The 26,016-nt window shown below is 41.1% G+C and overlaps 3 protein-coding genes across 4 annotated transcripts; 1 reads left to right on the top strand and 2 right to left on the bottom strand.

Annotated features, from left to right (window-relative positions):
• Nucleotides 1-1,681: 1,681 nt before the first annotated feature.
• atp1b3a (ATPase Na+/K+ transporting subunit beta 3a) lies at nt 1,682-6,791 on the bottom strand. The gene is made up of 7 exons (XM_073490579.1): nt 6,245-6,791; nt 4,960-5,088; nt 4,536-4,634; nt 4,230-4,423; nt 3,972-4,022; nt 3,326-3,412; nt 1,682-3,237 (listed from the first exon to the last, which is right to left on the bottom strand). The coding sequence occupies exons 1-7, from the start codon at nt 6,789-6,791 to the stop codon at nt 3,070-3,072; spliced, it is 1,275 nt and encodes a 424-aa protein (XP_073346680.1). The 3' UTR covers nt 1,682-3,069.
• Nucleotides 6,792-8,487: 1,696 nt separating this feature from the next.
• Nucleotides 8,488-20,078, bottom strand: gk5 (glycerol kinase 5). Of its 2 annotated transcripts, XM_073490577.1 has the most exons (17): nt 20,027-20,078; nt 19,410-19,713; nt 19,174-19,267; nt 18,401-18,476; nt 18,140-18,233; nt 17,837-17,968; nt 16,955-17,030; nt 16,582-16,643; nt 16,403-16,476; nt 15,246-15,306; nt 14,754-14,880; nt 14,560-14,664; nt 14,273-14,367; nt 13,341-13,444; nt 13,187-13,246; nt 12,736-12,869; nt 8,488-10,171 (listed from the first exon to the last, which is right to left on the bottom strand). In XM_073490577.1, exons 2-17 carry the CDS (start codon nt 19,533-19,535, stop codon nt 10,002-10,004), a joined length of 1,590 nt encoding a protein of 529 aa, XP_073346678.1. In that variant the 5' UTR covers nt 19,536-19,713; nt 20,027-20,078; the 3' UTR covers nt 8,488-10,001. The 2 variants fall into 2 exon arrangements, with proteins under 2 accessions (XP_073346678.1, XP_073346677.1); XM_073490576.1 differs by having other exon boundaries at nt 19,410-20,067.
• An 81-nt stretch (nt 20,079-20,159) lies between these two features.
• On the top strand, nt 20,160-26,010 carry LOC141016295 (nucleolin-like). Its single transcript, XM_073490575.1, has 16 exons — nt 20,160-20,295; nt 20,824-20,899; nt 20,996-21,070; nt 21,147-21,284; nt 21,539-21,613; nt 21,694-21,807; nt 22,496-22,567; nt 22,652-22,775; nt 22,919-23,082; nt 23,170-23,299; nt 23,464-23,621; nt 23,745-23,874; nt 23,959-24,143; nt 24,250-24,376; nt 24,467-24,708; nt 25,630-26,010. Exons 1-16 carry the CDS (start codon nt 20,281-20,283, stop codon nt 25,686-25,688), a joined length of 1,884 nt encoding a protein of 627 aa, XP_073346676.1. The 5' UTR covers nt 20,160-20,280; the 3' UTR covers nt 25,689-26,010.
• The last annotated feature ends 6 nt before the right edge of the window (nt 26,011-26,016 follow it).

The raw sequence follows: 26,016 nt of genomic DNA, 5'->3' as shown, positions 1-26,016 counted from the left end.
GTAAACATTAGAGTGCTGAACAAATCAATACACCAATAATTATAATCCAATAATATAATAGACATTATTCTAAAATGTGCTATTCTGCATAATGAGTACTTTTACTTTTGATACGTAAAGTATATTTTGATGCTAATACTTTTTTCTTACTTTGACTCAAGTAAAAATTTGTGGACATGAGTTTGTGTAGTCAGGAAAAAAGAGATGTAAAATTCTTCATTCACGTCCACAGTATCCCTGCAAATGTCCCTCTGGCAGCTCCATGTTGGAGCCACACACTCACTCTCAGCTCTGCCCGCCTTGTTTCTGGCTCCCTCGTGTGGATGCAGGTTCTTGCTACAATGATGGTGAGAATATGATTGAATGCCAACACATGACATTCTCACCAATCTCATTCAACCTGCCTTCTCTCCGTTTAGACTGTCACATTATAAAGCATGAAAACAATTCTACATTCAAATTTTAGTGTTTCATATCATTTAATTTGACATCTATAACGCTGTCTTTTCTCAAAAACAGAGATAAACTGCGAAACCAGGCTAAAAACCAAAAGCAGCAGTGGACAGTAACTTAGTACAACTACTCAAATACTAACAGAACTTTGAAGGATTTGTATACTAAGTATTAGGTGGTACGTTGAACTTCTACTCCACTATATTTATCTGACAGCTGTAGTTACAAGTTACTTTACAAATGAAGACATACAATCATACTTTCCATATGGAGCCCCTCTAAAGATCAGATCAGTACTTTCCAACCTTTTTGGCTTGTGACAGAAAGCAGCATCTGGTTGGGGCCCAATGTCACATTTCAGATGTCTATAGGTTTTTAGTGGTTCCATCAAAGATTGATTTCCCCTCTGAGCTTCTCAGCTGGCTTCATTCAAATAACTATTCGAGGTTAAATAGGTAAAAGTGTACAATATTTCACAACAAAGCAAATATTGAAGAAAAGACCAAAAAATGAGGGCACATCGGTGCATCAGAACTTGACCCCTCAGATTTATTTGATGGCCCTTTAGAGGGAGCCTCACCACCAGGTTGGGAAACACAGGGCTAAATGATCTAACTGCATTAGGGGGGATCAGTTGTCACCTATTAAATTACTATTTTGATAATTGATTGATCAGTTTGAGTAATTTTTAATAAAAAATTCTGTAATTCCAACTTCTTAAATGTGAAAACATTTTGGTTTCTTTACTCCTCTGTGACAGTAAACTGAATATCTCTGGGCTGTGGACAAAACAAGCCAATTACAGACATCATGTTGGGCTTCAGGAAACACTGATCAACATTTTTCACCACTTTCGGATATTTTATAGACCAAACACCTAATCGATTAATGAAAATAATCTTTAGTTGCAGCCCTGAACTGTATATGAAGTAGTTAAAACTAACTCTACCTCAACCAGCTACAACAGTAAAATGCTGCTTACATCAGTCATCAGTCAGTAATGTCACACATAAAAATATGTCAGTCACAGAGGCAGTTATTTCTGCATAATACATCCAGTACTTGCTATTGTATTACTCCCACCACTGACAGAAATCTGCGGCTCAAACGAAGAAATCAGGCGGGAGAAAATCTCTTTTTTTTTTTTCTTCAAAATCACTTTTATTCCACAATTTATTTCATCAGGTCTTAAGGCACCCTGAAGAGATGTTACAAGTTGTTCTTTCAAATGCGGGTTCCTTTTAAGACTGTGTAAACATAGCTTTGAATAAGATAATTTCCTGTAAATCTTTGCTTAAATTATTTCTTTACAGTGCACAGACATTGTGTTTTGTGACAAAAATACAGTGTGAATTAAGTAAATATGGTAGATAGTGTATATATATACATTGAAGAGTAATAGATTGGCAGACAATCAGATCGACAGGCTGAAGAAGAGAGAAAACTAACAAACAATCTTTGAGACCCAGATAGATATACAGATCACGTTAAGATATACAGTACATAGTTACAGTGAACTTTTTTATTTTTGCAACGCTTTCCCAGTGCCTCTACGCCTTAAAAGCAGTTTTTAAACTGTACCTTCTATATATATATGTGTGTGTGTGTGTGTGTGTGTGTGTCGCCTCGGCCACCATCGATACGCAGCACCCTTGCGAGGTGGAGCGAGACAACTTCTCTACAGTCCTGGAGGGCTTACCCACAATGTCGGCTATTGCAGTGGAGAGGTGAGTAAACAGGAAGACGGGCAGACATACAGACAGACGCACATGCAGACAGACAGACAGACGGGCAGACGGCACAAGACTGGGTTGTGGCTACGCGGACCACAACACATAGATCTATCTATAATTCCCTAAATATGGTTCAGGATCACAATGTATTTATATGTAGAAAGGGACTTTGTAATTGGCATTTCATATACAGGGATACAGTGGCTATACTTGATTATCAAGGTACGTTCCTATGAAGTCTTTGTGATGTGATGATGTGAATACTCTGGAGATGAGTTGGAAATGTTCTACTTTCTCAGTTGTACTATACAGCAAGATAAAAATCCTCTCGACACCAGACAGTCGTTCATACAGCTCGAAGAGATGAAAACACCACTCTCTTCCCGACAGCAGGAAGATCTAAAAAACAGTTTTAAAATAAAACAAAATAAAAAAAACTTGTATCAGCACTTACACAACAGCTCCGAATGGCTTGGTTGCAAATGGCTATAAGTTATCTAATCACATCGAAGCTAAAAAATAGAAATAATCATAAACTGAGTGAGGAATGGGCAGTGCAACGGGTGACAGAAGGGATGGATGGATGAGGAGGAGGGGGAGCAGAGCCTGGTGTCATGTTCTGGGGACGTTTGAGGAGGTCAGCAAGGAATCATGAAGGAAAGAAGGGTCAGAAATGTCATCAAAGCAACATTCAATATCTATCTGGCTCTCCCGCTGGAATCCTGCATCAAAACTGTTTGGCCACATCCCCCCAAATATGTCATATTTGTGACATATTTGACACTTCCTTCCTTTTTTTGTTTTTAATTTTTAAACATAAATCCTTAGCAAACGTTGGCAGCCTCTGCATTGGGTTTTTCCTTTTACTGGCCGGTTTCTCCCTTTACTCGACCACCTTGATCCTGAAGGTGACGCGGCCCAGGAACTTGTCCCTTTCGTCGTCGTTGCGCAGGTCGCTGCCCTCTACCCTGCACTCCACCGCCAGCTCCTTGTTGTAGTCCTCCTTGGTGAGCAGCAGCTTCACAGCCACCAGGGGCTGCACGTAATCCTCCTGCATCGGGAAGGAGACAGTCGCCTGTCAATAACACATCCCTGGGAGGACGTTAGAGGACACGATCTGACAGGGGATGAATACTTACATGGGCTCTCTTGCCGTAGTAGGGGAAATACATCTTATCAATACGCCCCTCAATGGGGAAATATTGCATTTGGATTGGGGATTCTTTCTGCAGGGAAGAACATGTGTTAGTGGATGTAAGTCTGACATGAAATGCATTTTAGCATGTTAGATTAATAGCAAATGAGACTTTTTTTCAAAGACCACATAAGACGGGACGTGAAAAAAAGGAAAATTAATGATCCTGTGTAGTTGGTGAGAGATTTAAATGAGGTAGAGAACATGATGTGTCTGCTTTAATCTGCCAAGAAGTACATTTGTGGCTGAAAATAGCGCCGATTATATTAAAATGACTTGAGCATGGCACTGCAAGATGAGTTCAGAGGCACCTGCATAATGACCTGTTACATAATCAAAATGCATTAACACTCCTACTGGCCTTATCCTCATAATTTACATATTATCTTACCCTAAAGCCGTCAGTGACAGCATGCAGAAAGAAATCGGACAGAAAGGAAACAAAAAAGGAGGAAGAAATGAAAGCAAGATCAACAGAAAGAAAATATTGAGACTGTTATGGTCATTTTTATGAAAGAAATGAAAACAGAAAAACATACACATACAAACAAGTGGCACATGTACGGTAGAGTGTGGAGAAATGTGTTTACTTTTACTGTGCAGTTGATGTAGGGATCTCCACGAGGCTTCAGGCCGATGATCTATGAGGTGAGGGAAACAGGAGAGGTTGAGACTGTGCAGAGAGGCTGCTGCATGAAGTTAGACATTAATCACTTATTTTGGGAGCTGTCAGCAAGCGGCTAAACGAATGAAGATTAGGAGCTGTCTGGGAAGGAAGAAAAGGTTGAAAGACAAAGAGATGAGAAGGGATTTTTAACCCTGAATCGCTCTGTGAAAGTGGGTGTTACCCTGTTCATTTTCAGCAGCACGCAGGGTTTTCCCTCAGAGTAGCCAAAGCTGGTGTCAGAGAGGCCGGAGCACAGACTCAGAGCGCTCCTCTTGAAGGGGCAAGCTCTCTTTGTCATGACCTCGGTGTTGTCCTGGAGATAATACTCTCCGGGAGAGCAGTCCACGTTCATCTGCTGCGTTGAATCATTATATCCTAAGAGACGGAGACACAATCGGATAAATGGAATGAATCATTGGAGAAAGATCCAGGAGAAGGAGAGCGGAATCTTTAATAGTCGCTTTCCATCAGGGAGAGGTGCACTTACTTTGCAGGAAGGACTCCAGGTGCTTGACATACGTGGCATACTTTAGGTGGTCAGATTTGTTGAACTCGATGTCCAGGGAGTTTGGACGAATCACCAACCCTGCAACCAAGACAGAGAGCAAAGTAAACAAGCTGTAAACGATCCTGACAAGGCTAATGCACAGCACACATCGAGGGTTTGTCTCGAGTTACAGCCGGACAGAAAACATCCTCCAAACAAGCTGCTCTGCTGACATCATCCAGGAAGAGACTTCAAAATAGATCGATGCAAAAAGCAGCTGTAATGTAGAACATTATTGTGACTGCGTCTGATTGGTGCGAGTATGAATAATGAATGTGGTCAAAGAGAAACGCTTCCAGTCACAGCTTCCTGTTCACTCCCCTGGTGTATGTATGGTACTGTGTGTGTGCAGAGAGACACTGACCTGGGAAGGGGACACGGTCTCGGTACTTCGGCACATAGTCATCCAGAGTGAGCAGCAGCACCCACATGGTCAGGGCGAACATACCAGCCAGGAAGCAGTAGAAAACCAGGTAGAACAGCAGGATGAGGGCTGGAGGATAATTCGAGGAAAAAACAGAAATAGAAAGAGAGTCCACATAATGAGGGAAAGACACAGAAAGGGAAGTCATGTATAATTAACTACGAGCTTTCACCACACGAGCTCGGACAAATGCCTTCTGATTTCCCACGATCCCCTTAGAGAGAAACCATTTTGGATCATGGGGAAAAATGCTACTAGCTGCTAACAAATCTGAGGCCATTATTTCACTGGAGGCCCCTCGGCTTCAAACCAGATTTAGGGATGAGGCTCATAAGCATCTGAAGCCTCATTTATCCAAAACAGGAGGGGGGAGAAAAAAAAAAGGAGGCCCAGTTATGGAAACATCTGACTCAAAATGGTTCACCACCATCCAGCCTGCACAGCACGGATGCCCTCTAAGTTGACAAAAAAAAGGAAAAAAAGGGATGGACCCCTCAGCTTCCTGCTGAACATCCCCCCTTCCTCTCATTCCTCTCCAACAGTATCCCACAATGCACCTGGCTAGTGCGTGAAAGAGAGAGAAAGAGGAGAGAGGGAATCCCATTTGACCTTGACAGGCATGCTAATGTGGGCGGCCATGCAACTGCAATGGAGCATCCCACTGCACAGCAGCACAGGGGCCCAGGCGAGCCTGACAGCCCGCGCTAGCCTATGGGAGCTGGCTGCTGGAGGGAGGGTGCTGTGTTACTACCTCACCCTGGAAATAACCGGGGGATCATTACATAAAATGTATAGAAGCCTGATCAGATGAGGGGATGCTGTGTGCAGATGTGGTTAGGTAATGATCAGCTGTGATTCCCTCAGTGTTCCCCCTCATGCAGGTGATAAATATGAATTAAAAAAAGCTGCTGTTGTGGTTGGTTATTGGTGCCTATGCAGCAAGGGGGTGCACACCTCTGATAGCATCACTGAGCCTCTTGGTAGAGGCTTCTCCTCTACACCTTCATGTAGGCCTATGACGGCTCCTCCGCTCATCCAACATCTAAAAGACAGTCATTTTTTCATCCATCCATGCACAGAAACACATAGCAGGCTTTACGCTCGAGAGGCACGCATCTATTAATGCTCTACCAGTGTGGAGAGGAGGACGCTAGACGAGCTCTGAGCCCCGTGAATGTCACCGCGCATCTACTAATTGACTGCTGTGTAACGGGGGGATCCTTACCCCAGCTGCAGGCCGTGCGACCCAGCACCTCCCCGGTCCTCGAGTTGTAGATGGAGTCCTTCCAGCTGGACGTGTTCTCCTTGTTGGCAGGTTTGTCCTCGGTGCTCGCCATGGTGATGTCTTTTCCTTTTTTTTTTGTTTTTTTGTGTGTGTTTGTTGTTGTTGTTGCTCTAAAAATGTGCGCTTGGTTCCTCCTAAAAAAATGCAGAAAAAGGGGCAGCGGGCGATGTGGTGAGGCGAAGAAGAAGCCGGCGAGGCGGCGGTGAGTGGAGTGGGCGGTGTAGAGAGAGAGAGAGAGAGAGAGAGAGAGAAAGAGAAAGAGGAAGGGAGGGAGATGCTCTGGCGGTGGAACAAAAAAAAAGCGAGAGGAGGAAGGTGAGGAAAGGAGAGAGAGAGAGAGAATCAGTGACGTCCACACGAGCCCCGCCGTGGCAGCTGATGCAGTGCGACCAGATGGATGTACATTGGCGAATGACGGAGAGACGCACGGAGACGCGCCGTTACGCGCACAAATTATAAATAGAGCGCACACTATCTTCCTCATCATCGATTATATTCTAATGGCCACATGGGAGCCGGCTGGGGTCTCCATTTTATATTAGCTGTCGAACAGGCAGGGGGGAAGAGGTGAGAAATGTGCGACTTTCAGTGTGAAATCGAAGGATTTTAGGTTTACTAAAACATTATATCATTACTAATTTATTTTGGCCTTCTGTGGCATCAGATGTTACACATCATCCTGATGAGTTCACCACAGCTCCTCTGCGCGCAGGTCGCATTGTGTTGAGTCACCAAACCAATAACCAATCACACAGGCTGGAGTGGATTTCTCTGCTAATCACTCTCCAGAAAAGCTTCAGTACACACACACACACACACACACACACACACACACACACACACACACACACACACACACACTCGGACCTATACATGTATAAGTACACACATGTGAGTGAGCAGCATGTCTCAAGTCCATCAGGATGTGATTTGTGACTGACTGGTAAAGCACACATATTTGGAGCATTTGCCAATCCTTGTTGCTATGGCAATTGAGCACTACTGAAACTAGAATGTGTGTGTGTGCGTGTGTGTCAGAGAGAGAGAGAGAGGAAGTGAGAGAGAGAGAGTACACAGAGTGCATGATTGTAAACAGATGTGTCAAAGTTAACAGAGAGCAACACTTTTCCTGGGAAGTGAGGCAAGGATGCTGCTTGTTTTACATTCGCACCACCAGCGAATCATTTCATTTCCTCCATATTGGAGCCTGTGCTTTGTCGGTCTGTGCACATGCAAGTCGTGCCAATAAGTGAGCTGAACTGAGAGAGAAGGAGTTATGTGCTCAGAGGCTCAGACACTTACAGGAAAATACAAGAAAAAAAAGGACAAAAGCTTAACTTCCAACCCTCTTGACACTCCAGCGAACAATCCCAGTGTGTCACAGAGAAAAGAAAAGAGGGAGTTACATAATGACCCCTGATGCAGGGTTCAGCTCGTATGGGGGAGGGGGACTGGAGTAGTGGTCGCATTGCATCCAGTTCCTGCTGTCAGATTGAATTTGTTGCAAGGCAGGGTCCACCACAACTCACACAATGCGATACCAAACGCGCACACACACACACACACGCACCCCACTTTCATGATTAGTGCGAGAGCCGGCAGAGCTGATTCATGGGCTAGTCCTGTCTGTCTCACTCACTCTAGCACATTTTTCCTCTGTGAAGGCATCCCGCTGCAAGCCAAGCCCACTGGTAAAAAAACAAAAACAAACTGCCCATGTTTGAGGGGAAAAGCTGAGATTGACAGCGAGAGTAAAGGAAAATCTACACTGTATGGGTCTGTTCAATGTACACATAACTCACTATTTCTGCTCATCCTCTGAGGGGACAAGCACACAATCCTCCCATTGTTTAGGAAACCCCCTTTTCTGTGCACTCAATTAGCGCCCCCTTCACCATACCAGCACCATGAGCAGGAAAACACACCCCATTTGTTCTCAGTCACTCCATCCGCGAGCTGCCATAGCAACCCTCACAGAGAGGTTGATCACATCAATGGGAAGCAATCCCTGCACTCATCTAACAGACTGTGTGTGTGTGATAATTCCCCAGGGACAAGACAACGGCATTTCCCTCGAGTCCATGTGGAGGTTAAACAAAATCCTTCAGGAAGCATCTGTTCACTCTCCACGTCAGTGACAACTACTGTACACACGAGAAGCTGAAATCACCACCGACAACTGCTCTTCATTAATGTCTTTAATGTCTTTTACATCTAATACTTGGTAGATTTAATGCAATTTAGAACCAAAATGTACGATCACACAAATGTTTTATTTGTTATTTCCCAGCAGCCTGGGAGGACATTTGCCATTCAAGAACTGAATGAAGTGTTAGAAATGAAATGTCATTTCGAGCTGAGGTGTTAATTTCTGCATTACGCACAGTGTCACTTTGCATAACTAATCTCTTAGTATATGTAGAAAAATATTACAGAATTAGGAGAGGCAAAAAATATTTAACAATACCCAAGTAGCACAGAGATTCACAGTTTACATTTTCATGGTAATTTGTGAGCATTTTTTAAAAATCACAATGTGAAGTAAAATTGTCATCAGAGTTCATCAGGTCAAGTAAATGACTTGAGTCAAAACATTATCATCTGACATCATCGTGGCTGTCAACAATGAACATAAGCTAATAACTGAAATAACATGGACTGACAATCAAAACATAATTCGGTTTCCTATTTCTGTTTAAGGTCAGTTCAGTTCATATTTATATCCCTGATCAACTTGTTCCTGCAGAGCATGGAGGTGATAATCTGTGTTTGAGATTTCTGTGAGCGGTCATAAAATGTATGACAGCTATTATAATCTGCCACATATACCCATAAAAATCCCTCTCACAGTCAACATCAACAAAATATGGAGATGTGTGTTACTTACAGCAAAGAAGCAGATCAATATTTCTGAAATACTAAGATCCAGTAGGATTCCCTTGTACATAGCAAAACATATAACATCAGTTTTTGTTCCAGTTACATTTAAACAATGAAATCATCACACTTGATAATTGTATTTATTTTGAAGATATGTGCTGTTTAAAGTGAATGAATGAATGAAGTTGCTACAGACATGTGTGACTGGATGTTTTCTCAGGGGGAGCTGGCAAGTTAAAGTACTGTTAGATCAAGAAGAAACAGCTACATTAAAAAGGAGAAGGCAAATACCAAACCGTGTTAGTTGAATGTCTGACAGTATTTGAAAAAGAGCTCTTTAAATATGGAGGTGTCATGAACAGGAGAGTCAGTGCTAGGTCCTTTTTTTTGGCTCCTTATTAGCATGTGGCATGTGGTTGCTATGGCGAGTTCATAAATTGCAAAGCTGTAAAGGCAGTCATTAGCGCCCCCATGTGGGAAAATGTACAAATATTATGGCAGCTGGATAAAACCCTGTCATATGATGAGGCACCGGTGGCTTGAGATCTGGAATGAATACAGGATCAACCTTATAAGACGTATGTGAAGGAATCAAATAAAAAGTGTAGTAGCTTCTGTGTGTGGATAACAATTCAAGGATGTGCAGGTGGTGAAGGCAGCTGACGGCGCTTCGTGCCATTCAGTACCTGTACTGGACCTTTACCAACAGACATAGCTCATGGTTACTACGTCTTAAAACAGTTATTTTGTTTAAAACAGAACTGTCTGCTTTCACATGTACTCAAAACTCTCCATCTTCCTGTGAGTGCATCCAGTGTCAAGGCTTGTACCAATTCATGGAGCGTCGGAGAGCTCTCTCCCAGCTCTGGAGTACAGGGGTGTATTCCCTATTTGGGCTACATGCTCCTTCCTTGAGTGCTCCTCGGGGCAGGAACACCTTGTCAGTGCTCTGCAGCTTCTTCAGCTCTTCTCTGGTCCTCCAGAAACCTGTAGCGACAGGGAGAACCCTTTAAAAGTGGCCCATGTACAATACAGGAAGTCCTATAAATGCAGACTAAAGCCCTATATGCACGGGACATGGGTATTTGTAATAATTGCAGAGGTCGTCTGTGATCTTAATATGATGCGAATCTGCCATGTAATTTGTAAAGTAAAAATTCCACTGCAAATAACTGACCTCATTTCACCAAACACAGAAGTCAAGTGATAATAGTATTTACGCGAATATCGGTATCTCTGTGATTTGAGGTCATATATATTTCTTTTTAACATCTGCTCATGATTTGTTGAACATTAGTCAACAGCTGTGATGTGAGATCTGTGTTTAAAATGAGTGATGACAGAGAAGGTTAGGAGCAACAAAAGGTTGCCATATTCAAGTACCGACACAAAGCATCCGTTACTTGAGTTAAATTAGCTGCACGTGTATTTATGCATGTAACACACGAAGAAAGTTGGCAAAACAACTCTAAACTATATTAGTAATGGGCTGCTGAAGAACAGATGCTGCATGTCTGAAATGTTGATGTTACACAGAGCCTTGACCTAATTATATCCGGAGATCATGTCAGTAAATACAAGTTAAACAAAACAAGACTTTGCTTATCCTGTGAGAATGCATCGCACAACACACAGACGTGGGGGGTAGTGTCTAAATCACATGAGGTCTCCTGGTAATACTGCTCCAGTACGAGTAGGGCTTATGTGCTCAAATACACCGCTAAACAATGGCTGCAAGTGGTGTATCGCCCCAACACTATCAGACACTGGAAGAACATTAAGAACTAATGTTTCACATAATTATTCAGCCATCAGCACCACCTGCTTTTGGCCTGTTATAAAATAACACAGACAAATCCATCTCCAGTGTTTGATTTAATTAAGCACTGACTAATGTATAATAATCTAATTACATAATGTGAATAATTACATGGAAAACTGGTTACATAAGAAAGAGCAAGCATTTCATTTTGCTTCTTCTGCCAGTACCAAGAATAAAAATAGGACTTTTGATCAGAACCTTTTCAAATGCAACTCAATGTCACGACTGAGTGTTGTAATATTTTTAGAGAAAAACAAAGAGCCACAGTGAAAGTGAAGAGTAACGTTGAAGTGTCTAACTGCTCAACACAGCTGCTTTTCATTTCATCTCCACATTGCAACGTTTGAGCTGAGCAGTCACTTTAAGAAACAAAGCTTCAGCTCTGATTTTATTATCCCTCCTGCCCCAAAAATATAGTATTGGTATGAACTCACTTATCAACAGGCGTGGGCACTATACCGTTTTTATCACCGTCACTGGTGTCATGTTGTGCTACAACATGGATTTCGCAATACTATCATTATATCACAGCATATAAAAATAGTGTGCTTTACAGTGGCTGTGATAACAAGCAGTCACAGGGCTAAACTTGTACTCGTAGAACTAAAGTTATATCCAGTTACTACTGTTTTTTTTCAGCCAAATCCGACTTTGGTGACACAAACATGAGGAAGGTACAAACAAAACACTGCGACCTCTCTGTTGATGTCTCCAAGAACAAACAAAAACTTCCACATCTATGGAAATGTCGCCACAACAACTGGAAAACTAACAAAATTGGAACCTGTAGGTTTTGTCATTTTCCGTCTATTGTAGCACACTGGAGCAAAGTCGAGTATTTAGTATTAAGGAACAATCAAGAGAAACTGTGTGAACATAAAGCCTTGTTTACAGCTGATGTAGGAGCTGTGGGAAACCGTTTCTCCCGTTGTTCTTTGTGTATCTTTATACTGCAAAATAAGCTCAGCTGGCTCTGTTGTTAATGTTACATGAAAGCTCCTGCTGCTCCGTGAACCTCGCCAGCATGTGTGTTTGTTGCCACTATATGTAAATCTACTTGATAGACAAGCCCTGTGATACACTATGATGACTATTGTACTTCCAGAAATATACAGTACTTTGGGTTTTCTACGAATAAATGCTTTTGAGATGATTGATTGAGGGAATGATACCTAATTTTTATTGCTATTTGAAGCCAATAAACACACGTTTTGTTTTTAAATCTTTTTTTGTTTCTTAACACATGAAGACCTATAGACCTGACAGCATTCTTAGACAACACCCCCTCAAACCTAATGGTTTTCTGAAAAACTTGACAGATTTGTCAGCATTCTCTACAATCTTTATTTCTCAGCCTCTGGAGCAGATAGAAACTTGAAATAAGAGCTAAATAGTTAGGCTTTAATTGGAATTGATGGATTTGCTCTAATGTTCATTAACAAATCAATGTCTTTAAAGTGACATCATCCAAAACACACTCACATCGCATCAGGCTCTAAAGGGAGAAACACGCAAACGTTGAATCTGGTCTTAATGGGTTAATATACGTATGTTTCCTTGTATATTCCTGTTATTTTTTTCATAACGTGATATAATACCATCAACGCATACAAAAAGAATTACTGTGATCTAAGTTTTAGTACATACAGCTCACCCCTGTTTTCCAAAACAAACACAAAAGTTTCAAACCATAATTATAATAATGTACATGTTGTGTGTGTCTGCATACCGGCTCCGAGTCCAGCGACAAAAGCAGCCCCTAAACACGACATTTCAAGGTGTTGGGGTCTGGCCACTTTTCTACCAAACAGGTCTGCAGTCAGCTGCATGACGAAGTCATTGGATGAAACACCGCCGTCCACCCTGAGACAGAAGGAAAGAGCACTCAATTACACCGCAACTCACTTTACCGTAACAGTATAGGAGAAACACACACCCATAATGCATTGCCAATAAATCCTGAACTGCATTAGTAGAGGCAGGGTACACAGGAGTCCACTCTGTTACACCCAGTCTGCTGGCTAAAATCCAAGTCCTACATTCAGATATTGCACTGTGAGCTAGAAAGTCAAAGCCGAGAGTTAAATGTCTGCAGTATGTTTAGTCTTTTTCACGCATGCAGCAAACTTACATGATTACACTCAGACACTGATTCACTTAGTGGATGAGATAAACTGTACCTGATCTTTGTGATGGGAATGCGTGTTTCTCTCAGCATTGTCTCATAAAGCTGATTGTTCCTGCAAATAAGAAGAGAAGTACAAGGAGACAATATCAGTTAGCATGAATAAGAATGAATGGTGAAGAAGTTTAAACGTCTTTAAGATGACTCACCTGAAGGCGACAGCCTCCAGAATGGCACGGACCAGGTGACTCTTAGTGGTGGACGGTTTGAGGCCCATGAGGGAGGCGCAAGCTTTGGGATCATTCAGAGGAGCCTTTGGATAATTGAAGTAAACACACAACATGTCAATATGTGATAAACAGACCTGATAAAAAAAATTATGAAATGGTTCTTATGTCATTTGCATTAAAGTGAAACTCGAAGATTGCAGCTATACTTCCATGGTTAATGTATATATGTAGCTCCTGATTATAAAACCATTAGAGAACTGATTCTGTCATCATATCTTTGCATATAAACTAAAATCATAGGACACACACTTACAAAAGCCAGTTCACAATGGAGGGCAGAGAAAAAAGAGACATAACCATGTTACAAACACACATACACACACAAAAAAACAACAACAGAAAAGTAAATCAATGCCTGTAGTGGTTGACAATCTAACTGTAATACACGTGAACAAAATACACCGATCAGCCGCAACAATAAAACCACCAACAGGTACAGTGAATAACACTGATCATCTACTTTTATGATGCTGTGTTCTGCTGGGAAACTTTGGGATTCATGTGGATGCCACTTGACATTGGATCTACGGTGGGGCCTCCATGGATCAGACTTGTTCCTGGATGTCCCATGGATACTTGATTGGATTGGAATCTGGGGAATTCGGAGGCCAGGTCAACGCCTTGAGCTCATGAGGGGGTATACTTGGTCTGCAATGGTGTTGGGTGGTTTGTGTGTGTCAAGTGTCCACATGAGTACCAGGACCCAAGGTCTCCCAGCAGAACATTGCAATGTAACAAGAAGATTAATGTTATTTATTTCATCTGTCAGTGGTTTTAATGTTTTGGCTGATTCGGTGTATATAAAAGCAAATACATGATTCGACACAGATACACTGACATGCGCTTTGTACCTGCAGGCCACTGAAGGAGGGGACGAAACACACTCCGTCTGAGTCGCTGACACTATATGCCATGGCACTGGTATCTTTGACGTCAGAGAAGAGTTCTGCAGCAACACACACACACAGGTTTCACACACAACCTCAGGGACATATTTAGTGTAAAGAAGATCATTTTTTAAACATGGATAACTTTAAATGATTCCAGCTGATCACCTTGCTATAAAACCTGTCAACTATCTGCCAAAATTCCCTCAAATAACAAAAAAATAATGAATTTTACACCTCTCAACACTCACCCAGCTCCTTTGCCCATTTGATGGCAGTGCCTGTGTCTGCAGCGTTGCCCTCGGCCAGATAAACCACCTCTGAGCCGATCTTCCAGCCCACCACAGGATACAAACCTACAAGAAGACAAACACCCATACTCATAATGTGCCCGTACGTACACATCTGGATAGGATCATCTTAATGTGTGTGTAGGTTTCTTTACCTGCTACGGACGTATGTGGTTTGCTCCCAGTGTTGATGTTCATGAAGGTGCCTGTTCCCATGGTGATCTTGACATCACCAACGTCAAAGCAGCACTCTCCAAACATGGCTGCCTGCTGGTCCGCCATCTATAGCAGCGGGACAGAGGAAGACATTCATATGTTGTGAAAACAAAAACTCTAAACAGGTTTGGTCTCATCTGTGCAACAATGGTGTCCAATAAGGGACAATCCAAGTCTGACTAAGAGGAAGACCCTGGGTCACTCAAAGCTTTAATACCTCATCATACTTTTACACTCTCTACTCTTGAAGATGAGCCACGTGTTCCTTGCCGCTGATTACCTAAATAACCCTGCTTAACTTTCTTTTTACAACATAATTGCAGTGATCAACTTGGACACGCTGGCATGAACAGAATCAGAGAGTTGTAATGAAAGCTTTTGATCCTTGTCACACAGATAACAGAGTGCGTGAACCCACCCTGACCACTCACCACTGACATGATGGGAATGGGCACCCCGAAGATGGACGGGTCTGTGGAACCAAAGTCATGGCTGGTGGGTCATGTGGGTGAAACCAGAGACAATGCATCGTCACACACTCTTCTTCAGTTCCCTAATGTACAACAGCAGCTCACTGAAGACTGGGTATGAGGGACTATTTTCTTTCAACCTTATCACCGTGAAGTAGTGTGCATCTTGCTTGTGACGGGGCCAGATGTTAACATTGAGTGTTTTCATACTGGACAGCAACCCGCCAATTTGGCTGTCCTTTTTGCGGCTAGGTCTGCGAATTTAGACAGACCGCGGTATATTGGGGGTCTGTTTTGGTCTGCCAATATGACGCCTAGGAGGGTACACTTTTTGCCACCTCCATTGCTATGTAAATCCAAGTCGTTGATGTCCCGGCAATTGCGTGACATGGGTGGAGGTGTCGATGATGTGCACTGTTGTGCGATCCACAGCCGGGAGTTTTAAAAGCAGGAAACAGCTGATCACAGCAGTCATCACTTCATCCGCGGACATCAAGATGAGCAACTGGAAAGCCGTTGAGATCTGGGAGATGCTAACCATCACAGCCGAGAGAATCGTCAATAACCAGATCACTCGTCACTGTTCACGCCCAACTTCGTGCTTCACGTCACGTCACATGTTTACGCCTACCCCAGTGGCGGCTTTTTTGAAAAGGAGGAATATTACACCCCCGTTTCACATAGACAAGACGGCAGATTGCAGCCTTTACCTGGCTGCAAATGTGGCACATTTTCTAACTAAAAGGGGCTATTAATGGGGTCCTGCTCAGCTGTAATGTTAGCTAGATTACTGTCTAGTCTCTCATCCATGAGTAGGTGCACGCTTCCTTCTGAATAGTGATACGTTGGTGGGTGTAGTTCGGTTGAAAGAAAAGAGTTCCAACATTAAACTGCTTTTAACAAGGTCTATGGATTATTGTGAGTAAATGGGTCATGATTTCTGTAAAGAGACACTTCAGTTTGGTTTTTGAAAATGTAAAGATTGTCATCTAGTTCCAGTATATTCATGAGGGCAGACATCTCTATGGCAGATAATTTCAAAACCTGGCAACAAAACAATCTAGATGGATAAACAGAACTGTTCCTTTGTTGGAATTTGAAAGAAATGGTTGACTCACCCTGTGTTTTCTACTTTGGGGAAAATGGAGAGGGGCAGAGAGACCAGCGAGCAGAGAAACCCACTCCAGCACATCTGTGATAAAGTCACATGATAGTGATATGAAAAAACAAACAACAAAAAAAGAAACAAAACCTCACACCACAGAAACAGCGAATACACACAATACATACACCACACCTGATAGGAGTCGAAAATTCCTGTTGCACTGGCATTTGAGTAGTCTGTAGCGTGGACTCGTCCTAGGAACAGATACAGTGGAGAATTGATTTAAAAAATCTCCAAAAGGCAAAAAACCTGTTTGAGCTGCTGCTCATTTTTCTCAACTCCCCCTCTCTCAAAGGAGTTAGCACAAACATTTCTGAGGAATTTCAGCCAATCTATGATGCAATAGATTTGGGAATAAAAAGCGTTCTGTCTGGGTCTTAAAATCCTGTTTGACACTCTATGAAATGAAATCCACTTGACAAATTATATATTACTGAACACTTTTCAAAGAGAAGTGTGGTCATTGGGAGAGGGCATTCAAACGAGCTCCACATGCTACACGCACCTTTTGTGAGTTTGAACAGGAGCCAGGTGTCTATTGTTCCAAAGCAGCAGTTTCCCTCAGCTGCTGCTTGACGAACCTGGAACAAAGAAAGAAATATGATGAGGCTGAAAGGAGAAGTGAGGGCTGTGCTAATAATACAGCCTCTCCCACATTGCTTTTGTTTTCCATTGTATTATTAACCCTTAAAACCTGCAGCCTGGGAGGTTATACTCCACTGTGCATTGTACCAGGATTACTGGTATGACAGGAAGTTTGTTTTGAAAATGCCCACAATAACTGAAAAGATATTTAAATATATTTACAATCTATGAATTGAACATTCTCTGGTTCCAGCTTCTCAAATGTGAGGGTCTGCTGCTTTCTCTCTCATCATAATGAATACAGATTGAAGAGTTTTGGGATTTGGACTATCGCTTTGGCACAACAAGCAATTTGAAGACGTCAAACTGAGCTTCAGGAAATTGTGATGACATATATATATATATATGTGTATATATATATATATATATATATATATATATATATATATATACATATATATATATATATATATATATATATATATATATATATATATATATATGTATGTATATATATGTATATATATATATATATGTATGTATATATATGTATATATATATATATATATGTATATATACACATATATATATAAAATGTTCAACTTGTCAATATTTCAAGTTTTTCTGATTAAGAAGAAATTTTCAATTATTTCATTGAATAGTAATATAAATTTCATTAATTGTCATACTTTTTGAACAGGTTAAATAAATTGGCCAATAATATCGTTATTAGACAGGTACTAATACACTGTCTTTTCTATGTATAAAGTCTGTGTACTGCAGATAACACACACACACACACCTGCGGGTAGTGTCTTAGAGTCCAGGCGAGGCGAAAGGTGACATGCTGAGTGGAGAAGACGATAAGACTTGCTGCAAGCGACCGCTTCTGTCTGGTCAGGAAGTAGACCAGCTTCATCACACCATGGATTGACTGAGGTTGTTAAAACAATCAAAGCCATATTGTATGAAGAGTCATTATGGTTTCCCGCGGTCAAATCCCATTTTTACCAAGGCCACATTCAAGTAAACAAGTTCTAGTATTTTAGCTTTCCTAACTTCCAACTTAACATGAAAGGTGGAGATGCAGAGTACAAAGACTCACTTTCATGGTGCAGGATCTGTTCCAGGACTTCACGAGCTCTGCAGCCCTCTGATCCTGCCAGCTGATGAAGTTATGGAAAGGAACCCCAGTTTTCCTGTCAAAGTGAACAACAGGGAGTGAAATGACCCTAAGATAGAAAATAACTAGACAAAGCCTGGTAAAACAGGTGTGCTACAGTGGTTCTCTTTAAGTTCTCCTTCAAGTCATATGGACTTTAATTGATATAGAGTACTATAATTTGATTAATTGATTTCATTTTACCTGTCCCATGTTGTGAAGGTGGCTCGTTGAGTTGAGATGCCAAGAGCCTCTATCTGACGCATTTGCACTCCTGCATCTATATTGTGTGCAAAGCAGCACAGGCGTTCACATTAAAGCAGGGTTGTAACGGTATGAGATTTTCCAGTATGATAACAATCGCAGAAAATATCACAGTTTTATGGTTTCACAGTATCACACAATTATTATAAATATTATAATGTATAATGACCCTTAAAGGAAAGGAGACAGAAGGGTTTAATTATAATGACTATTTCACAAAATATTATGTCCATTATGTGAAATACAGTAGATTAGCAAATGAACACAGTATAATAACTATCAATTTTCATACCATGGTATACTTTGAAACTGGTATATCGCTGCAACCATATAATTAAGGGGTTATGGTTGGAAACAGGAGGCGAGTTGTGAAACTGGGACTCACACATAGAGATTATTGTATGTTTTTTAGGGGCAAAAACAAAAGTTCTAGGTGAATCAATGTCTTCGTACGTTTATTTAGAAAGCCACGAAAGTCACTTCAGTCTAGCTAGCTATTCACATTTTCACAACAAGGTTTTTTTCAGACCAAAAAGTTGTCTGAAAAAACAGCTTTATTAGCCTTCTGCATGCTGTATGTGTAAAACAGACCAAACTGGAAATTCTGGCTTATAGGGTGTGACAATGAACATATTAAATGAATCACATCCGCGATCCACAACACTTAATATGCTTGTAGCTAGATGCCTCAAGAGGAACTGATGCACCTGTACCTTGCACAGCTCCCATGACCACAGTGATAAACCCTTTCCATATTTCCCCTGGGTCCATCTCCACATGTCCCACCTCTGGATACAAGGGGACAACCTGGTGAAATGTGACAGGAATAAGAAATATAAAAGATCAGCCTCTGGATAATCTAGTATGCTTGTGTATGTTTTTCACATATAAGTGATGAAAGTAGGTGATGTAAAGTTAGCCAAAAGCACAGTGAGAAGGTGATGAATACCTCGGTGGTGCATGACCCTCGGATTTGTGCTTCCTTGTCATAGACGTGACATCTGATTGAAGTCGTCCCGACGTCCACCGCCAAAACGAAACTTTCCTTCTTGAAACCGTTCCTCTGAGTCCCCATTGTAGAAAAGCTTATCCCGATGCTCCTCAAATCAGTCCCACGTCCTCCATGATCAGCTCATACTGGTCGTGTTTACAGCCAGGGTGGGTGGTGTGACCCGATAATACCTTATCTGCCCCGGGTGAGCTGCTACGTTGAAGCTCGACCTTCGGACCGTGGTTTCTTCGTAGTTCAGTACCTGGTACAGTCAACACGTTGCTACGGTTAAGTCCTCAAGCCGACCAAAAAAACACAGTATGTGAAAAACACAACGAGGTTCAGTTGAAGTAATGAGCAGCTACATTCAAAGTGAGTTTCCATACTCTTGAGTATGGTGGAGAGCTCCAGTGCATAGCTGAAGTGGGAGTTCACCAACTCAAGAGTTAAGTTAAGCTAATTGGCTACTTGGCTAGCTGTCAGGAATTTCAATTTGAGCGCTTACTAGCTTCGAAAAACACTTCCACATATGCTTTCACCCCTCGAGATTGTGTTCACTATTACCCAATAATTACCCAGAATTTGCTCATAGCAGTGCAGTCCGGATACTAGTCACAAGTCTATGTGGATGACGTTTAACTAGAGTTGCTTTTGTTGAATCGCATATAGCTTTAAAAAAAAACCCCGTGGGCACCCGTAGTACAGCACGCACATGCGCAGTGCGTTTTGTAGAACAGTCGCATGTGGATGTTTTTAGCTCGACACACGTGTATTTCTCGGCTTGGACTCTGTGTGCCAGCCTGTGATTGTGTGATATTATAACAGAAATATGGCAAAGACAGAAGTAAGAATGACGTTACATTACATTTGTATTTACAAGGCTTCAAGGTGCATAACGTAGATTGTTGAAGCTAACAGGTGTTTGGACTTAGCTTAAAACTAACTAACGTTAGCTGTTAGCTAACAGTTGATGGTAGTCACATTTCTAACTACAAGCTTTGTTTTCACTGGTTAATTTGCAACTGGACAACGCGTCAGTTTGTCATTGTAGTAATGTTATTACATTTAACTCTCAAGTAGGGCTGGATTAGAGGTCGACTAATCGATGAGCTGTTTCATAGACATTAATGACACTTATCAAGGTAGAATAAATCAAAACGTAAGAATTTGCTGCTTTTATTCTCTAAGTATATTTTTCATATTTTGTGGGTTTGCACACAAGTGATTTGATGACATCACCTTTGGGCTCTAGTGTGGTTATGGACATTTTCCACCGCTTTATTTGTTTTATAATGTTAATGAGACGTCCATCTTAAAAATAATTGACAAATTAATCAAGATTGATAAAATGTCATAAATGTGTGTATTTCAGGAGACAAAACAAAGAAAAAGACAAAGCAGAGTTGTCAACAGGGAAGCTGCAGATGGAGAGGACAACAGTAACCCTGGTAAGACTTTTCCTTGAAATGACAAAGTATACAATTAATATGACTGTTTGGACTTAATGTTGTGACATTAAATCATTTAATTAATTGTTGTTTCAGATGGACAGACTGTCCCATCAAGTGAACAGATAGCCAGCAAAGAGGAGGGCACAGATATGAAACAAGATGAACAAGGTACTGCTGCAACCACATCACACATGATGTCGAAATGAATTTCTGAGCTGTGCCAGTAACGAATTTGCATCTTTAGATCCTCAGAAGGACGCAGTCATTGAAGTAAAAGGAAGTGCGTCTAATGTGACTGTGTCCTGGGATGAGAAGAATGGGGAAGGAGCAGTGGATGACTCAGAAAAGACAGCTGATGCAAGTGGTCAGATGACGGACAGCGGTAAAGATGTTTACACAAATCAATTATTACTATTGCATCACATTTTTTTCAGAAACGGAAGATTACTTCTATTACGCAGATGTTGTTAGTCTTTGTTTAAATCTGGATGTTGAAATAATGAAATCATCGTTTGGTTTTAAAGTGATACTCAGCCCAGAAAGCTATCTCAAGTTTGAAACACCGCTGTACACTTGAATGGAAGATGCAAAACATTTTTTACTGTCTTTAAATCAAATCATGACTATTTTTACAAGGTGAACACACTCAGATCAACTCGTCAGCTGATGCAGTCAGTACCACAGAGGACACAGAGACGCAGGAATCTGAAGGTACTGCAAATATGACACCACATAAAATTGGTCATAATGTGAAATTCTGAGCAGTGCCAGTGACATGACTTCCTCTTTAGACTGTCAGATGGACATCACTGTTGGAGAAAGAGAAAGTGCAGTCGCTGTAACCTGGGAGGAGAAGAATGAGGAAGGAGAGCGTGATAAACAGATGATTGTTAAGGAGACAAAAGGTAAGAATGTCTCCGAGAGTCTTTTTGTCTTGTTTTGCTTTCTTACTGTCTTACTTTAAAAAGAGTTTTTCACAGCAGTCTCTTCCCAAATGATGTGTAATGTGGATGAGTCTCCTGTTAGTGGCGCTATAGCAAAAATACTTAAAATTTTAAACTTAACATTTAGACTAAACTCAGCAGTATATGCTGTGGCCTTAAATGTTTTACCAAAATGTACTCACAGATGAGTCTTTCATACAATGCAGCTGCTGGAAACCTTGAAGTCCTTCAGTCAGATTATTACCAAAAGAAAAACCCTGTTAAACAAGTAAAAGCCTCACACTCATCTATAACTTGTTGAAGCCTTAACTTTGCGTAGATAATCTTTAGACATAGACAAAATATTTTGATCAATTTTGCTTAAAGAATGTATCAAAATTTGAGTCAAAAATTGGTTTACTGTAAATGAAATAAACATTTTTTTATAATATCTCGGGCAGTGTTCAGTTGATCTTAGTGAAATTGCTGTAATTTACGACATTAATAAAAGTGCTAGATGACTTGTGATCTCTTGAATCTTATTTTTAAAAGTTAATTTACGATATAAGTTTCTTAATGGCAGATGTGAAGGATCTAACACTCTGATGAGAGACCAGAAATCACACATACTGATGGCCGCTTTTAATCTTAACCAATCTGTTGGTTGCAGTAAAAGGGAAACGGAAGGTGGACTCTACCGTTGAGACCTCTCCATCGAAGAAGACTAAGCTCATCAATGATGGTAAAAGCTCAAATAAGACAGACTGCTAATTGCTTTGTGCTGTAACGCGCCGGTCTCACATGTAACCGTTTTATTTTTTTGCAGGTTTCTGTCTTTTTGTTGGCAACCTGAACACCACTAAAAAATTTGAAGAAGTCAAGGATTCGTTAGCGAATTTCTTCATGACACAAAGTGTCCTGGTTCAAGACATCAGATTAGACCGGTCCAGGTGAGTACGCTGCTTAACATAAACTTAAATCATCAGGTCCATTTGGGGTGATTTGTCTCATCCACTTAGAAAGAATATTGCTGCTCATTTAAATACTAAAAAAAAAACTTAACTTAAAAGTAATGTTATGCTGTTTTTTTAAGAAAACATGCACATGTAGATTTGGCCTCAGAGATGGACTTGACCAAAGCTTTGACGTTAAACGGGGTGATGGTACTCGATAAGCCGATGAAGATCGACAAAGCAAAGATCAAGGATGAGGAAAAGGAAAAGGCGAAAGTGAAAGTGTCACCTGCGGACAAAAAAGGTAACCTGACTGGATTTAATAATTCTATTACACATGAATTTTAATTTAAAGTTGCCCGCTTTGACTTGAAGACTGTCCCATTTTCAGCGTCCAGAGATGCCAAATGTCTGTTTTTGAAGAACGTCCCGTACGACGCAACAAGAAAAGACATTATGAAAATCTTCCGCAAAGCCGTCAATGTGAGGTTTCCTGGTGGAGCTGAAGGCCCAACCAAAGGGTGAGAGTATTAAATACCTTCCTCTGTATACAGATGTGCAGAACATGCGTTATTGATTGTATTTAATAAAGCAGTGGTGAGAAAATAAAAAATGTGCATTTAATATAATAGAAATTACAGATATTTGTAATCTGTACTTAAATAATTTCTTCATTTTTCAACAGTATTGCCTTTGTGGAGCTAAAAAACAAAGCCATTGCTAAGAAACTACTGCAGAAAAAACGAGTTTTTAAGATGCAAGACAAGGTTTTGATTGTGGACTCTGTAGGAGAAGCAAAAAAGCCTCAAGCCGCCACAGCTAAAGATGACAAAACCACGAAAGGTAAATCACTGTTGATACTAAAGCTAATAAAATGTTTTTTTTAATATTTTTTGATCATGCAGTTAAATCTGAACTTAGCGAATGTCCCTTTTATTGATGAAAGATCTTTCTTCTTCCTCACAGCTGCAGCTCCTCCAAATAACACATTATTTGTAAGCAATTTGTCTTTCAATGTGAATGAAAAGAACCTCAAGAGCGTCTTTCAGAAAGCCGTTCAGATCACCGTACCTAAAAGCAAAGGCAAAGCAAGAGGGTAAGTACATGAACACTAGCCTTTCTTTTACCCAGTGCAGAAAGTATTTGAATACTCTGAGGCAACTTCTGTAATCCTCTGCAGATTTGCGTTTGTGGAGTTTGCGACTGTGGCAGCTGCTGAAGAGGCATTACAGTCCACCCAAAACATGAAGCTCTTGGAAAGGGAGGTCAAAGCAAAATTCTACGACATGCAAGAGAAGTCAGAGAAGGTGAAAGAGAGGTCAGAGAAGGCGAAAGAGAAGTCGGAGAAGTCAGAGAAGGCGAAAGGTGTGTGTGGGATTGGGAACATCAGTACTCAAGTGTTAGTTAAGTCTGTTTGAGCCATGATAAGTCATGAAAATGGTGATACCACCGTTGTTTTTTCCCTCTTTAGTCCTGCCAACCACTCTGGTCGTGATGGGCCTCGCTGAGAAAACGTCTGCAGAGACTCTGAAAAGTGCTTTTGAAGGGGCAGTCAGCGCTAGAGTCATCCTAGATAAAGAGACAGGAGCTTCAAAAAAGTGAGTAGCATAAAATTATCTTTTTGTTTTTTTAAAATTATTCCCAAATTCTGCTTTACACTCACTTAATTTACATGACATTTTTCTCAGGTATGGTTTTGTGGACTTTGAGAGTGAAGAAAACTGCAAAGCTGTCAAAAAAGCCATGGAGGACTGTGAGATAGACGGCAGCAAAGTGACTGTCGCTTATGCAAACCCGAAGGGAGCAAAAGGCCGCCAGGGTGCCAAGGGAGGCCTGGCGGGGCGTCCGCCTGCCGGTCAGAGGGCCGCTGCCCGAGGTGGACGCAAAGACAAAGGTGGAAAAGGCAGCAAAGGGAAAGGCACGAGAGGAGGTAACAGAGAGTTAAAATAGCAGGTTTTTTCAGGAGAGCTCGACAGAGAGTAAGATCTAATTTCAAGCCACACTAATCAATATTTCTTATATTAACAATGGATCAGTGTCAGAACCCATCTCCTGTTATCTGACAACAATTAATCCTACCAGGGGGAATGGCTAGTGTTTCAGGGCTTCATGGCGTAAGCAGCAGATATACAGATAATAGATATCCAGGCCAAGATTTCCTCTCCCATGTGCCGGTCATCGCTCACAGTCCCATTAGAAACTTGAGATCGGAGTTGAGAGATGTTTTATCGAAAAAAACAAACGAGCTAATCAAGAGCTAAATTGTTATCACACGATAGATGATGGGCTCTGAGATTGAATTTCGGTGAAAGCGCTCTTTTGCTTTCCACACGCACTGCTTATTTGAATGCAACCTAAGCTCGCTTAAACGGGATTGGTCAGTACTACTTGGACTACAATGGACTACAAAAAGAAACCAGAACACTTTTAATAGTAAAATCTTTCACCTCATTTTTTATTTTTATTTTTTTGCCCGCAACTTTTCTGCATTGGTTTATCGGTCTAATCTCACTGCTCTCAACCTCAACTCAAGCTCGTTTTCAGCTGAAGCAGGCATCTGCTCTGATAAACCCACTTTATGCTTCTTTCCCAGAGCCGAACAGAGAGGCACACAGTCACAGTGAGTGGTTAGCTGGGTCGAGTATTTAGCATTTAAAGTGGCAGATATTTCCCTCAGGAGCTGGTGAACACAAACATGACTCCAAATGAATGCTACTGTTGCTCCTTTAATATAATTTATACTTGGCTAGAGTTCCAGAAATGGCAATGTACTGTCCTGATTTTGTTTTTGCCTGGCTTGGTTTGATTTTGATGGTTTTTGAGTAAAAATTCAAAACTTTCTTTCTTCCAGGTAAAGGACATGGAGCTGGCAAACGGAAAGCCGTTAAAAAAGGGGGAACCAAAGGTTAAATAACTTTACTGGGAAAAGTTATAAAGATTTTTTTTTTTGTTTTCTTTTTAGCCATCAGTGTGTATGAGCTGAAGACTCTTCAGAGTCTGGTTGAATGTACTGACACGTGTGTACACTATATTCAAAGTCCTGCCTGATTGTAGGAATTTTTACACCTTGTAATTTCAGCTGATATATTTTTCACTTTAAACCATTGATATGAAAACATATTAAAGAACCCTGACTTTGTCTCACGTGATGATTTTGCTGTGTGAAAGGCTGATCCAGATTTCATCCATGTGTGATTTTCTAATGTGAAGATAAATGTATTTTAAAACCAAACCAGCT

The sequence above is a fragment of the Pagrus major genome, chromosome 21, assembly GCF_040436345.1.
Source record: "Pagrus major chromosome 21, Pma_NU_1.0".
Classification (NCBI taxonomy): Eukaryota; Metazoa; Chordata; class Actinopteri; order Spariformes; family Sparidae; genus Pagrus; species Pagrus major.
Note: the sequence above shows the minus strand (reverse complement) of the source record. Positions and strands in the feature narration are given on the sequence as shown.

Bases quoted from the DNA above. Each gene is read 5' to 3' on its own strand.
- atp1b3a (XM_073490579.1), bottom strand. From the start codon at position 6,791: ATGATGAGGAAGATAGTGTGCGCTCTATTTATAATTTGTGCGCGTAAC. The intron at 4,635-4,959 runs GTCAGTGTCTCT...TCTTGGTTGCAG, and splicing joins AGACCGTGTCCCCTTCCCAG to GGTTGGTGATTCGTCCAAAC. The intron at 3,238-3,325 runs GTAAGTATTCAT...TTCCCGATGCAG, and splicing joins ACTACGGCAAGAGAGCCCAT to GAGGATTACGTGCAGCCCCT.
- gk5 (XM_073490577.1), bottom strand. From the start codon at position 19,535: ATGGGGACTCAGAGGAACGGTTTCAAGAAGGAAAGTTTCGTTTTGGCG. The intron at 18,234-18,400 runs GTAAAATGAAAT...TCACTTTGACAG, and splicing joins ACCTTCACAACATGGGACAG to GAAAACTGGGGTTCCTTTCC. The intron at 16,477-16,581 runs GTGTGGTGTATG...ACTTTATCACAG, and splicing joins GAATTTTCGACTCCTATCAG to ATGTGCTGGAGTGGGTTTCT.
- LOC141016295 (XM_073490575.1), top strand. The intron at 22,568-22,651 runs GTAAAAGCTCAA...ATTTTTTTGCAG, and splicing joins GACTAAGCTCATCAATGATG to GTTTCTGTCTTTTTGTTGGC. The intron at 22,776-22,918 runs GTGAGTACGCTG...TGTTTTTTTAAG, and splicing joins ATCAGATTAGACCGGTCCAG to AAAACATGCACATGTAGATT.